Source organism: Dromiciops gliroides, chromosome 1 (genome assembly GCF_019393635.1).
Source record: "Dromiciops gliroides isolate mDroGli1 chromosome 1, mDroGli1.pri, whole genome shotgun sequence".
Classification (NCBI taxonomy): Eukaryota; Metazoa; Chordata; class Mammalia; order Microbiotheria; family Microbiotheriidae; genus Dromiciops; species Dromiciops gliroides.
The window spans coordinates 389,097,043-389,111,267 of NC_057861.1; the positions used below are offsets into that span (position 1 = coordinate 389,097,043).

Below are 14,225 nucleotides of genomic sequence, written 5' to 3' on the forward strand. Positions count from 1 at the left end.
CCACCTAGCTACTTATGGTAAACATTCTGAAAGTCAGATGAGGAAGGTTTTTTTGAAAGCAGAAGTTGGAATGGTGAATTTGTGGAAGAGTTAATAGTTGTGGTAAAAATTACTTGTGGTAAGATTAGTGTTGCAGTTTTTAGCATACTCATTTTGGAGGGGTCACACCTGGCCCACCCTGAGGTTACTTATGCTACTGAGATCAGAAGGAGAACTCTCCATAGGCAGTTTTTGAAGGACCTCCCCTTTTGGGGGAGGAAAGATTGAACGCTCCCTGAAGGGAGGCAGAGGGTTCTTCTGGGACACCAGAAAGCGCTCTCTCCGTCTTGGCGCTTGCAGTGGTGGCGAGTGTTTGCTCTGTCTCAGAGGCTGCCTTTCCGGGTGGCCCAAGCAACTGTAAACTGTCCGGGATTTGGTGAGTTAATTGCAGAAAACCCTAAACTCCTTTGAACTAGCTTAATTGGAAACGGTCTGGGGTTAAATAGGTTAAGCTTAGAGTTAAGAATATTTATCTGTATTTCTATTTTCCTATTTCCTTATCTTTGATTTTTATTAGTTTCACCTTTGTTGTTTAATTCCCAAGTAATAAAATCTGATCCTTTTGTGAATTAAAGCTTAAAGGCTCCTTTCTTATTGGCCTGGGAGAAATATCTAAAAAGGGCAGTTCAGAGGGGAGGGTGAACCTAAAAGGGTCCGGGACCCCAATATTAAGGTGAGTCACCCAAATAACACTCCGTATATCAAATTTTGGCCCTCACATAGTACTCTTTTTTTCCTCTCACCTGCTTAAAAACCTTATTTCTTGGTGACCTCATGAATTAAAACTAAACATAATATAGTACTCATCTGCTCAAATATATTTATAGTTTCATCGATTTGGAAGTTCATTCCAGCAATTGCAACCCATCCTTATATTCCCATCCTATACAGCTCTTATCTATGTACTCCCCTACATTCACAGGAGGTCTTCCTTACTTTCTCCTGACATTCTGCTGGACTATTATAGCTTATCTAGTTATCCCTCACCCTAGCAACATGACTAAATCATCTCTTCTTCATACCATATAATACCTTAATAATATCTTTTCTTCTTTTTCTTCTTCGAAGCTCATGATTGGCTAGATGTTGCAGGCTGCTTATACCCACTTGCTCAGACCACATGACATTGTCTCACTGCCATACCAGTAAAATGTTGATATTATCAACCATTCATCTTATTCTGCTTCCCTCTGGTTTATGAGATAATACTGCTCATAATCTTTCATCATCCTCTATAAATTTTTACAAACAAGCTTATATTCTAACTCAATTTTGGCTTTGGCCAGTCATCTCATTCCATTTTGGAAAGTAAGTCAAGTGTTTACCAATGAAGGCACTTTCTGAGCCCTTTTGGTCTCTTTGTTGTAGTAAATTCTGTTTTCGATTTTAAATTGTCTATTTCTTGTTTAAATAGTTCAGGATTGGGTTGTTTCAATTATGCACCATGTCTTTTCTCATTAATATTTTTTGTGTGTGAGGTAATTGGGGTTAAGTGACTTGCCCAGGGTCACACAGCTAGTAAGTATCAAGTGTCTGAAGCTGTATTTGAACTCGGGTCCTCCTGAATCCAAGGCCAGTGCTTTATCCACTGCACCTCCTAGCTGTCCCAATATTTTTAATTAATTCTGATCTTAGCTCTGATTAATCCATGATCTGACTATACAATAAAAGCTAATTCAAGGATAACTCACATCGATATCAAAATTTTTGTTATCTATTAAAATATAATGCATTTAGCTTTTGATGATGTTTTTTAATGCTCACCATGAACAGTAGCTACCAATCCTTCTTAGAGAATGTATTTTTTTGTTATAAAGGCACGAAACTTCTGAGTAAACTAAAAATCTTTGACTTCTCTCATGCCTTCTTCGTGAACCATGCTTTCCCATATATTTCTCCCCCTTATTACCTTTTCATATCTTTGCATTGAAATCACCACCTATCAATTAATTTAAGTGGGAGGGTCTTAACTTCTTCATAGAATTTCTCTACTTCTTAATCCTTAGTACCTAATGGTACATAAAGTGCAGTTATTTATTTTTTTTTTTTTTGGTGAGGCAATTGGGGTTAAGTGACTTGCCCAGGGTCACACAGCTAGTAAGTGTTAAGTGTCTGAGGCCAGATTTGAACTCAGGTCCTCCTGACTCCAGGGCCGGTGCTCTATCCACTGTACCACCTAGCTCCCCCAAGTGCTGTTATTCTTATGGTGTTCTTTTTGCAGTGCTATAAACTAATATTACATGGTGATCAAATATCCTATAAAATAATGTTTCTAGTTGCCCACTGTTATATGATAAAATCCACTCCACCAATTCCTTCATTGGCTTCTGCTAGGAGTACCTGTGAGCCAGCTTTTTATTTAGTTGCAATTTCCTTTTTCTTATTTCACTTAAAGCAAGAATGTCAAGATTGAAGTGATTCAGCTCTTTGGGTAATACAAAGGTGAAAAATGACACAAACACTGCCCTCTAAGAGCTTAAATCACTGTGCTAATTACTAAGCACAAAATCTATTGTTCCAGAAAATATTAACATGGACATCTTTCTTCACTTTGTAGCAATCTAAAATATCTGTTCTCAAAATAAGAGTTTTAAGGAGGAATTGAATAGATGAGAAGTTTGAGGGGGAAAGTAGACTTTCCCAGATTTACTTGCTTTCATATTTTTGGAATGGCTTTATGAAAGAGTCACATTTTAAAAATACTAGTACAAAGATATATTCCCATGGTAAATATTTGTACATATGTATCTGTATACTTTTTTTAAAAAACAGTTCCATATCCATACTGCCTTTTATAAGTGCTAGTAATTGAAAATTATCAGTAATTCCAGGTCAAGACTACAAGATAATGAAACTGAAATTCAGTTAAAATATTTTGTGTGGTAGACTGTGTCCCCTTTCATTGAAAAGATTCACCTATAGCACATAAACAGTTATATTCAGTACTTACTAAAAGTAAGAAGACTTACAGTCCTTACTCATGAATTTTTTCAATTGGTAGTAGAGTAATATATGCCAAACCAATACTATTTTGTGTCCATTATATTTTTGACAATCTGTTCTGGGTAGCTATAATTGTGCATTAATGCACTTTTCCCTAGTTTTATTCAGTATCAATAGTTTACATAGAAATAGATTTACCATTGACCCTGATTTATTCTGAGCTTTTTTAAAATGTTATGTAATATACAATTTTTCAAATTGCAAAGAGCCTATAGATTTTATTTTAAAACCAGTTCAAGCATGGTCTTTTTATTTTAGACAAAAACTCACATTATTTATATTGTATGATTGTGGTTACAGAAAAAAATATATATATATGACTATTTTAACTTCTAATTTCGTAGAGATCATAATATATATCAAATTATAGTAATAATTATAATTAATATATGTCAACAGAAATATCCTAAGTGGGTAAACATTTTATTTCCCAAACAATATAAGCATTAGCTTGTGTTTATAAGTTAGTTGTTGTTAGTCATGTCCAACACTTTGTGACCCCATTTGGGATTTTCTTGGCAAAGATACTGCAGTGCAAAGATATGCTTTCTCCAGCTCATTTTACAGATGAGGAAACTGAGGCAAACAGGGCTAAGTGACTTACCCAGTGTGACACACCTAGTGAATGTATGAGATCAGGTTTGAACTCAGGTTTTCCTAATTCCAGGCCTGGTACTCTATCCACTGTGCCACCTAATTTTTAAGTTAGGTTAGAAGATTTCTCTTTACTTTATTTCTCCCTTTTTTCTGGGGAATAAAGGGATTCCATAGTAATTGATATGTGTCAGAACATCAGTAACCACATAGAACACAACTTGCCTATAATGTAATAGTACATTTTAGTGAGTTGCTCAAAGCTTAGAAAGAGTAAGTGACTTGCTCATAGTATTCAACCTGTTAGTGTTTGAAGCAAGACTTGACCCTAGCTCTTCCTGATTCTATACACTATGCCACATTGCTTATCTATGTGTATGTATGTATGTATGTATGTATATTTCTGATATAAAAGCATTGTTTTTACTTGTTTCATTTTTAGACATTCTTGGGTTCTTTACATGTGTATCTGTCTCCTAAAATATGTCTGATTTTATTTCAGGTGGCAACAAGGACAATATCAGAGCTGGGTGTAAAAAATGTGGCTATCGTAAGTACTACATACTGTAATAAGCGTCCATATGATAATATTTCGTAACACTACTTTTAGAACTGTTATGACACGGCTCTATTTTATTTAGTGTACTGAATGTGACAGAAAGGATGCTGAAGGCCCCAAAAGCACTTATTTAGTCTTGTTTCAGCTCTGCCTCTTCATACTTTCAGAAATTCCAAAATGCTATGAATCAATGAGAAATCTTATGACTGTCAAAGAATTGAATAAGCAGGATTTTAGTGCTTAGTTACAGAATGTAAATTCATGGAAACTGTGTTCCAAAAAAAGGACTTTTTGTATGCATTTTCTTACCCCTTAGCTTTACTGTAAGAACAGATCAAATGAAACCCAGGAGTGCACTAAATGGCTGCTATTTATTGCCATTGACTGATTTTCTGATATCCGATTCCTTTTGTTTTGTACTTCTATCTATATTCTAAATCACCTTCCAGGAATAATTTCTCTTCTTCCTGTAGTTTATAAATCATTGCTAATTTGCTTGTTTCGTTCAACAAGTTTTGATTAAACACCTGGCACATGCAGAGCCCTTTAGTTGAAAACTTTGTTTTCAAAATTACATTTAATTTTCTAACTTGCGTACTAATGTATTTATTTATCACAGATAGGTTGTCATAAAAGTTTCATTTAGATTTTAAGACCATTAACTTATTCATAAAAGTCACCAAAAAAGTTTTTTTACTCATTTTTCAGAAAATAAAATGGCAATTTGAGAAACATGGTTGTATATTAGGAAGACCAGTGATTTTGAAGTCAGATATCTTGGATTCCATTCAATTAGGGAATGGCTAAACAAGTTATAGTTCATTAATATAATTGAATACTACTATACTGTAAGAAATGATAAATATGATAACTTCAGAGAAAAAGAAAAGTCTTGTATGAACTGATTCATGAAATAAGTAAGAGTGAAATTAGCTAAAAGTTATTAAGCACCTACAGCACTGTACTGTAAGCACTGGAAAGACAAATAAGGACAAAAACCCTCCCCCCCCCCCTTTTAGGGAGCTAATGACCAAGTTTTATCCCCAAAGAAGAGAAATAAGTGGTTACTCACCTCCTTCTTTACAAAATTAAGGTATTATTGTTGTAGAATAATTCACATAATGTCAGGCTGCTTCAACATGTTAGGTTTTTAATTTTTTTAAATTTGTTTTTAGGGATTGCTATCTCAGAGAGGGAGGAGGAATTCATTGGGAAATGTAGGTGATATAAAAACAAAAGATAACAAAAACTGTTTTTAAAAAAAATTTTAAGGAGACCAGAAACGATGTGTGCTCTGGATCCCCATGCCTTCTCAGTGACAGATGTGGGCATTTTCTTGCCTATGGTGGCCAAGGCTTGGCAACTTACCAGTTGTCATAGTTCTGAGCCCCTATGAGCCTGTGCATTGGAAAGAAAGCCCCATGAGAAAGAGCTTGGAGGACATTTGAGGGTGGGCCAGTGTCACACTGGATGAAAGTTGAGCCCTAGTTTCTTATCTATGAAATAGAAATCTTTCTCTTCGAGCCTCAGTTTCCTTACCCACAAAGTGGTCATCATATCTGTACTGTCCATCTCACAGAGTTGTTGTGAGCAAATCTCTATAAAATGTCCACCCTGGGCCCAAGTTCCTACAGCCCTAAACCTATGCCAGGTTATGATTTAAGCAACCAGCGTCCATTTGGATTCTAAGAGGATGGACCTGAAATCCCACCAAAATGTTGTTGGAACCACAAACCCAGTTGGACGTTACAACAACATAAATCATGAGGCAAAGGATAGACGGCAATGGTACTGGTCTCTCTTCCCATCCAAACCTGACCACTCTCCATTTGAAAACTACATGAAGGAATCAGTCCTACAGCAGCAGCTCAGCCCCTTTAACAAAGGAAAGAATTATCAGCCTTTTGATCACAGTTCTGACTCCCCCTCCCTTGAGTTCTTCACAAAGATTTATGAGACCAAGGCATGAGCCATGCTCCCCAGAGAAGCCAGGTAATTCAAAGTAGTAGGGAAGCAAGGGACACAGGGAGGGAGAGAAAGAAGACACCACAAAACTGAGATTTCAGCTCAACACATCATCCTGGTGTTACCCACAGAAACTGGCTGGGATAAACTTTAGTTTCAAGAGATGAGTTAATTTGAGAGTCCAAAGAATACTTGGTTTAACTGGGCAAAGAAGGTCAACCAACCCAAGCAAATTGCAGGTAGCATTTGGTAAGAGGCCTCCTATCCATACTTTTTTAAAATAAATTTTCTGGTTTTGGTGCATTAAAATATAGATTGAAGGGAATGCATAGAACCTGTGTCAGTGCTGAGCCAGGTAGATCAAGAAGTGAGTAGTGTGCATGCACACACCATTCATTAGTGTTGTCTGGAGATGCTTTCAACTTGAGATGCTACCCCCTAACTAGGACCTTCTGACCAAAGTGGGGCTGGGGAATAGGGGATGGGGCAAGGAGGAAAGGAAGATGGGGACGGGGTAGACAGGAGGTAGGGAGTACCTGTGAAAAGGTAACAGGAGGCAACTTATGCTGAATTAGGAATTAGAGCCCTGGGTTTGAGTCCTGACTCTGAAGCTTACCTGTGTGACCTCAGTTAAGTCACCTTTTGACTCTGAGCCTCAGCATCCACATCTGGAAAGTGGGTTATTAATATTAATGCTCTCTACCTCTCTACCATGTGAGCAAAGTGCTTTGTAAGCCTTAAGTGCTATCTAGAAATAAGTAACTAGAGAGCAGAAAAAAGCCCTGGAGAAGCCAGGGGAGCTGTCCAAGGTGATTTAGCTGTTCAGTTTTCATGTTGGGATCTACACCTCTCTGCTTTCTCAGCTACAAGTCAGTGGCGTGTGTGTGTGTGTGTGTGTGTGTGTGTGTGTGTGTGTTGGGGGGGTTAATACTGTCTTGTAAGTGATGCTCTCCTAGTTTCTCTAACAATTTTCTGACTTGTCACAATTGAAATTAAGGCAAAGTTAATCCACTGTTGGTGGATTTGTGAATGGATCCAACCACTTTGGAAAGCAATTTGGAACTATGCCCAAAGGGCTATAAAACAGTACATACCCTTTGATCCAGCAATACCACCAGGTTTTTATCCCAAAGACATCCCCAAAAAAGAGAAAAAAAATATTTGTACAAAAATATTTATAGTAGCTCTTTTTGTAGTGGCTAAGAGTTGGAAATTAAGGGAATGCCCTTCAATTGGGGAATGGCTAAACAAGATGTGGTATATGATTGAGATGGAATATCATTGTACTATAAGAAATTACAAACAGGATATTTCAGAAAGTCTTGGAAAGACTTGTATGAACTGATAGTGGAGTGAGCAGAACCAGGAGAATGTCGTGCACAGTGACAGCAGTATTGTTTGATGAAGAACTGTGAGTGACTTAACTCTTCTCAGCATTACAGTGATCCACGATAATCCAAAAGGTCTAATGATGAAGCATACTATCCACCTTCAAAGAAAGAACTGATAATGATTGAACACAGATTGAAGAATGCTATTTTTCACTTTCATTTTTTCTTTTATTCAAATTTTCTTATACAAAATGACCAGTATAGTAATGTTTTACATAATTGCACATGTATAACCTGTATCTAATTGCTTACCACCTCAGGAGGGGAGAGAGGACTGGAGGGATAAAATTTAGAACTCAAAACTTTAAATAAAAATGTTTATTATTTTTTAAAAAGTTAATATAAAATTATATCTTGGTTTCCCATAGGGCATTTAAAGTTGGAAAATAAATTTAATTCTCCTCCAGAAGAAAAATAGAAATTAAAGTGAATTGCACAAAGTTCTGAGCATGTGCAATTTATTCATAAGGCCAGCACTTACAAATAAAAGGGATCTTTAGCCTCTCAGCAAGCAAAAACACCTCAAATGAAGGCAGACAGATAATTTTTACAGACAAAAGGAGAAGCATCCAAGAACCAAAAGGCAGCATTATAGATGGAGAAAACAATATGACTGGTAACAAAGCCTGTAGCATCATAGATGGGGAAACAATATGATTGGCTGGAAATTTGAAATGTAGGGCTAGCAACAGTTCCTCTTCCATTTTGACACTATGGAAAGCTCACTGGTAGTGTTCACCTGTGTGGCTAGTTAATGTCACAGTGATAACCAAACTTTCTTGAAGCACAGTCAGTGTTGCAAAGATAACAGAGCAGACTCCTTGGCATTTACCTGCATCCTTCAAGGATGACGGATTTCCTTGACAAAAGAATAGAATTAGCAGAAAAATTGAGCTTCTAAAGTTAATTAACTCAGAGAAGAAAGCTAAGCTTCTGGACAAAGAAACCTGACTTGGTAAGTATACAAAATGTTGGCAGTGATACAAAATATACTGTTTAAAAAGTGGAGACAATATCAATTTGGGTTTCTCACTATCTGTATCCTTCTAGAAATTCTTAACAAGGCTTTAATTCCCCACATCTACTAAGAACCTGTTCATTTCACTTAGGGATCTTTCTTTGGCCCTAAATTAAAAAAAACAACAAACCACTAAAATTGATTTTTATAATATATTAGGCTTCACCCTACACCTGGGCTTCAAGAGAGATAGGCAGGGGCAGCTAGGTGGCGCAGTGGATAGAGCACTGGCCATGGAGTCAGAAGGACCTGAGTTCAAATGTGGCCCTTACTAGCTATGTGAGCTTGGGCAAGTCACTTAACCCCAATTGCTTCACCAAAAAAAAGAGAGAGAGAGAGAGATAGGCAGAGACAGAGCAAGAGGGATGCTTTATAGCGACTAGAAAGCAGATGGCTAGGTGGTGAGTAGAAAAAGAGCTTCTTGCCTTGGAGGCAGGAATAACTAGGTTCAAATCTAACCTCAGATACTAGCAGTGTAACCCTAAATAAATCACTTAACCTCTGTCTAAATGGGACATATTTAGCTTGGAGCAGAGAAGCTTCTGGGGGGACACAACTGTTTTCAAATACATAGAGGACCATGACCTAGAAGAAGCATGGGACTCGTTCCGTTTGGCCCTAAAAGAGCAGAACTGGGAGCAAGGAGGATGCCACAGAAAGGCCTATTTCAATCTGACGTCAGGAAAAACTTCCAGTAGTTAATAACTATCCAAAAGTAGAACAGGATACTTTTTTTTTATCTCATCCCTCTCTCACCTACTGAGAAGGCAAGCAATGTGACCTTAATTATACATGTGAAATCATGTAAAACATATTTCCATATTAGCCATATCATAAAAAATAAAAGCAAGAAAAATAAAGTGAAAAAACTAAAAAAAAATTAAGTATCTATTTCCAGTCCTGAGACTACCTACATGTTTCTGAGCAAGCTAATTAACCTATCGGAACTTCATTTTCTTCATCAGTAATGGGAATAACATTTGTGCTAGTAATTTGATGGTGCTATTGTGAGGGAAGTGCATTGTGAACCTTAAAACAAATGAGTTATTACTGTCTAATAGATATTGCTTAGCATATATGACAATGAAAATATTTTCAGAGTAGTCAAGACCATTATTTTTACCTTCAAGTAATTTTCAGAATTAGTTGTGATTTAGACCTCTTTCAGAAATCATCTTTGAAGTGAATAACTCAGGTTTGTTCATTTCTAATATATTTTATATGGGTTTATCAGTAAAATTTGGTATTTTCCTAGTCAAAAAATGTTAATGATAAGTAACCTAGAAGTGGTAATGGCCTACCCATTCAGGCAATGTAAACTGTAGGCATGCCACCCCCTTTCTGTATCTTTAGGCTGCCTCATTTCCTGGGGAGTTTTTCTTAGACTGGGAGGTGGGAACGGCTATAGTCATGTCCATGCTGTTACAACTCAGGCTCTCTCAAGAGAGTGGCTCATAGGGATGGTAGCCCTGTTGTGTGCTACCACTGTCTACTCTATCTCCTGAACTCCCACCAGTGTGTTTCCCATTTACACAAATCAATCAGTCATAATGACTCCACTGACTATTAAACATGAAAATAATAAGGCAAGAGCAAAAATATTCATGATATTTTCTCAATTGTTAAGGCTAAAATTCTAGCTAAACTATCTAAAATATCTAATAAGTGGTCGCCAATAAATTATAAGCTTTAGCAAGAGTTAGACTTTTAAACATTTATTAAGGAGAATAAGAATTTGGTAGAGTGAGAAAGGACTAGATTCCCATCTATTAAAGGGAGAGCACATTTCTAGCTCCCTTCTACACCAGCGTCCTCAGGAAAGAGCCCCAGTCAGAGCCCCAGGCTCCCCGCTTCTTCCTCCCACAAGCAAACGTCACTTCCTGACACCAAAGAAAAGACTCCTGGTCTTGCCCTCAAAGACCTTCACTTCATGGTGGAGCTTTTCTACAGTAAGTCTCCAGCAGGTGGCGTCATTGCAATCGTTACACATATAAAACAAAAGCAGGAATAATCATAACCGTTACTCAATTGAAGGCAAGAGCAAGAATAATCAAAATAACAGTCTACCTATAACCATGAATCATACTCTTGAAACTGTTTGCAGAGAAAATGGAAACACATGTAAAGAAACCTAGCAGGGAGGCACACCAGTAAGGAAACTTGTGCTCAGCGCAACTTAGGCCTTGATGTGTTTGGCCTCTTTAGAGAATGTCACCTGCCAGGGATAATTTCTCCTGTTCTGTCTGTTCCCTCTTGTCCTCACAGCTGTCTTGCTGGACGAAGCTATTTCTCTCTTACCACTGAAGCAATGTTAGACTCTTTTAGGATTCAGCCTCCCTTGGAAGGGAAGTAAGAAATTGTTAACTTCTCTCAGTGACAGACAGTTCCCATAAGGGAGTCTCTGATGAGTTTCTCTCAGACTGTAGATAGCAGGAAAGCCATATGGCCTCTCTCCCACAGTTCTGCAAACAGCAGGGAATTCTTTTTCATCTGGTTAGCTCTCAGGAAAGCCACTCTTCTTCCCACAGCAAAACAGATGCAAAGACTCTTTCCCCTTGTTTATTGTTAGCATGTCAGAGAGGCCTCTAAAGGGCAACACTGATAAACCACTGAGTTATCCTCTCTTTCATACTGTAATAATACTAGAAGGCAGTCCTTCCTTTTGCCAAATAATCAACTTTCAGCAAAGTAGTGTCTTCTTCCCATAGGTCCTAGCACAACAGGTGCAGATCCTGCCTGTCAGTTTTTCAGCTCCTAATAGCTCCAAGTCTGTCTTTCATCAGCAGCTCCCTTTTAATTGCCTCCTGATGCTCTCCCTGATTTCCTCAGCTTGCTTTCCTGATTCTTTCATCTGAATCTCCTACCTTTCCTCTTCTAATGCTTCAAATAATGTAGTGACCCACTTCTCACTTAAAATATGAAACTCAAAAATTCCACCTTTCTGTCAGGTATCACCCCCAAATCTTCTCATAGTCCTCAAAAAGTTATTTATTTGCAATTTCTCAGTTACAATATTCAAAATTCTGAAAATGGTTGCATGTAAATGAGCTTATGGAATAGTCAATTATCTGTTTTCAGATGGCTCTTGTGGTGTTCTCTTTTCAGGTCCTAAGAACCATCTTTGTCCTGAACAGTTTAGCTGAGAAGACATGTTTATTCTTAAGCTGATTTTGCCAGTTTTCCTTACACAAATTTTTTTCTCCTCCTTTGACAAGCAAAATGTCTACATATAAAAAGGGCAGTATGCTACAGATAGATTCTGATGTTCAAGTTCCCTTCTTTTCACATTATTCTTTCAGACTAATCTTCAGATGATAGGAAGCTTTTGTTATTATTGCTGCCTAGCTACCAACATAGCATACTGAACATAGCATACTGAACCTTTCTTATTGTTAGGTTTACATCTTCACAGATGTTACTGATAAAGCTCTTTTCAGTGAACAAGTGTTTTTCAGTATGGACTGCATTTTGAAAAACATAATCAGTCAGCTCACTATTTTTGGAACATAACCTTTTTTTGTTTGTTTGTAGTAGTAGCAGAAAGAGCTCTGTAAATCCATTTATTTTGCCTTCATACCTGAAATTTATGTCCTTGAATTGATCACAAAGGAAAATTATCTATCTGTAACTATAAAAATAAATAAAAATCAGTACACATTAAGCAATTTACATTTTAAGTATTCAGTACTTTATTGAAGGTAGTTGTAGTGATTATAGGATTGTTTTTATAGTGTATTTCATTGTCTGAAGTAAATTGACTTTTCAAATTTTTATTTTTTAATTAACAAAAATATATTTTCTGGGGCAGCTAGGTGGCACAGTAGATAAAGCACTGGCCCAGCATTCAGGAGGACCAGAGTTCAAATCTGGCCTCAGACACTTGACAGTTACTAGCTGTGTGACCCTGGGCAAGTCACTTAACCCTCATTGTCCCAGGGGAGAAAAAAAAATTAAAATCTATTTCCTCTCTTACCCCACATAGAGAGAGAAAAAAAGAAGAAAACCTTCCAACAAATATGCATAGACAAGCCAAAAAAAAAATTCTTTCCATGACTATGCCTAAAAACTTCCTGTCTCATTCTGCACCCTGAGCCCATTACCTCCATTAGGAGCTCAGTAGCACGTTTCATTATCAGTCCTTTGGAATTATAATTGGTCATTTAATTGATCTGAGTTCTTAACAGCTTTCAGTTTCTTTTTATGGTGGTGTTATTGTATAAATTGTTCTGGTTCTTTTCACTTAACTTTTCATCAGTTCATTCAGGTCTTCCCAGGTTTCTTGGGAAACCATCCTTTCCATCATTTCTTATGGGGTAATTAGACAGTGAGATGCTAGGGGGATGCTAGAAGAGAGGGAGCTTGCAGTTAGAGGACAAAGACGCTACAGAGAGGCCACAAGGGCAGTAAAGTGGAGAGTACTGAAGGCAACCCAGTCCTAGGGAGGCTTGGCTGCAGGCCACAGGGGCAGTGGCCAGCATACCCTCAGGCGAGAGAGACGTATCCCCCTCTTTATTCCTCCTAGTGTCTCTATAGCGTCCTCTGTATTTCCTCTCACTGAAAGTCGCCCTTTATCTAGTGTCCTCTAACTGCAAGCCCCGCCACACACCCGTAGCATCTCTGTCCCGTCCTCACTCTCCCCATACCATTTACTTAGTCCTTCTAACTGAAAGCCCCTCTTCTTCTAGCATCCTCTCTCACTGTCTAACTACCCCCAGATATAAAAACCCTCTCTCCTTGGGAACCCCCGGGGTCAAGCCCCACACACATCAAGTTAATTGGCTAGCTGCCCTAGGGCCACCTCAGAGCCCTGTGTCTCGTGCTCCAGGAGCTGGGGGCTGGGTGAAGGAAGCTCTGGCATCCCTCAGGCCTCCCGTGCACCTCCCCACTGTGCCGGCCTTGGGCTCCTGAGGCCTCCATGCAGAACCATTTAGGACGTCCAAAGCTAATTTCTAGTCACTCACATAAAGGAAAAGGGACCCTGGTCTCAGGTATAAGACAGAAAGGAGGAGCAATGTTTATGGCCATAGGAAAGCAAGTGCCCAAGTTAAGTTTTTCTAGGGCCATAAGGAGTGAGCATACTTACAAATGCAGGGGAGCAGGGGCCTTGGTCACAGTTCCAAGGCAGAGAAGAGTGCTTGTGGTTGCACACAGGGCAGGAGAGCACTGACTACACTTCTCCTTAGATCATACCAGTTTGGAAGACACAAAAGCTTATAGGCCCCCAGAACTAGCTCTGAAAAGAGCAGCATGAAAACCCTGAAGTCTGGGACAGTGTCCCCTCCACCTTGATAATAGAATCCAAGTTTAACATAAAGTTAAAAGTCAAGAAAAAGACTAAAAGAATAATAAAGCAATAAATAAAATAACCTAACCACAAAAAATTACTATCATGAAAAGAGCAAGACAGAAACTCATAAGAAGACAACTAAGTCAAAACAACGACATGTAAAGCCTCAAAGAAAAATGTCACAAGTCCCCCAAAAATACCTGAAAGAGCTCAAAAATGATTTTATACATCAAATAAGAGAAGTGGAGGGAAAATTGGAAAAGAACTAAAAGGGATGCAAAAAAAATTATTAAAAGAGAGTCAACAGATTGGTAAAGGGGGCACAAAAAATACTTAAGAAAATAGAATCTTAGAAAAGAGAATTGGCTA

At 38.0% G+C, this 14,225-nt stretch overlaps 1 protein-coding gene across 1 annotated transcript in view; it reads left to right on the plus strand.

Moving 5' to 3' along the window:
* SREK1IP1 (SREK1 interacting protein 1) overlaps positions 1 to 14,225 on the plus strand; it is a 50,801-nt gene that overhangs the window by 4,426 nt on the left and 32,150 nt on the right. The window contains exon 2 of the mRNA XM_043975447.1: positions 4,139 to 4,186. Within this exon, the coding sequence (XP_043831382.1) occupies positions 4,139 to 4,186 (48 nt within the window). The remainder of the gene's footprint in view (positions 1 to 4,138; positions 4,187 to 14,225) is intronic.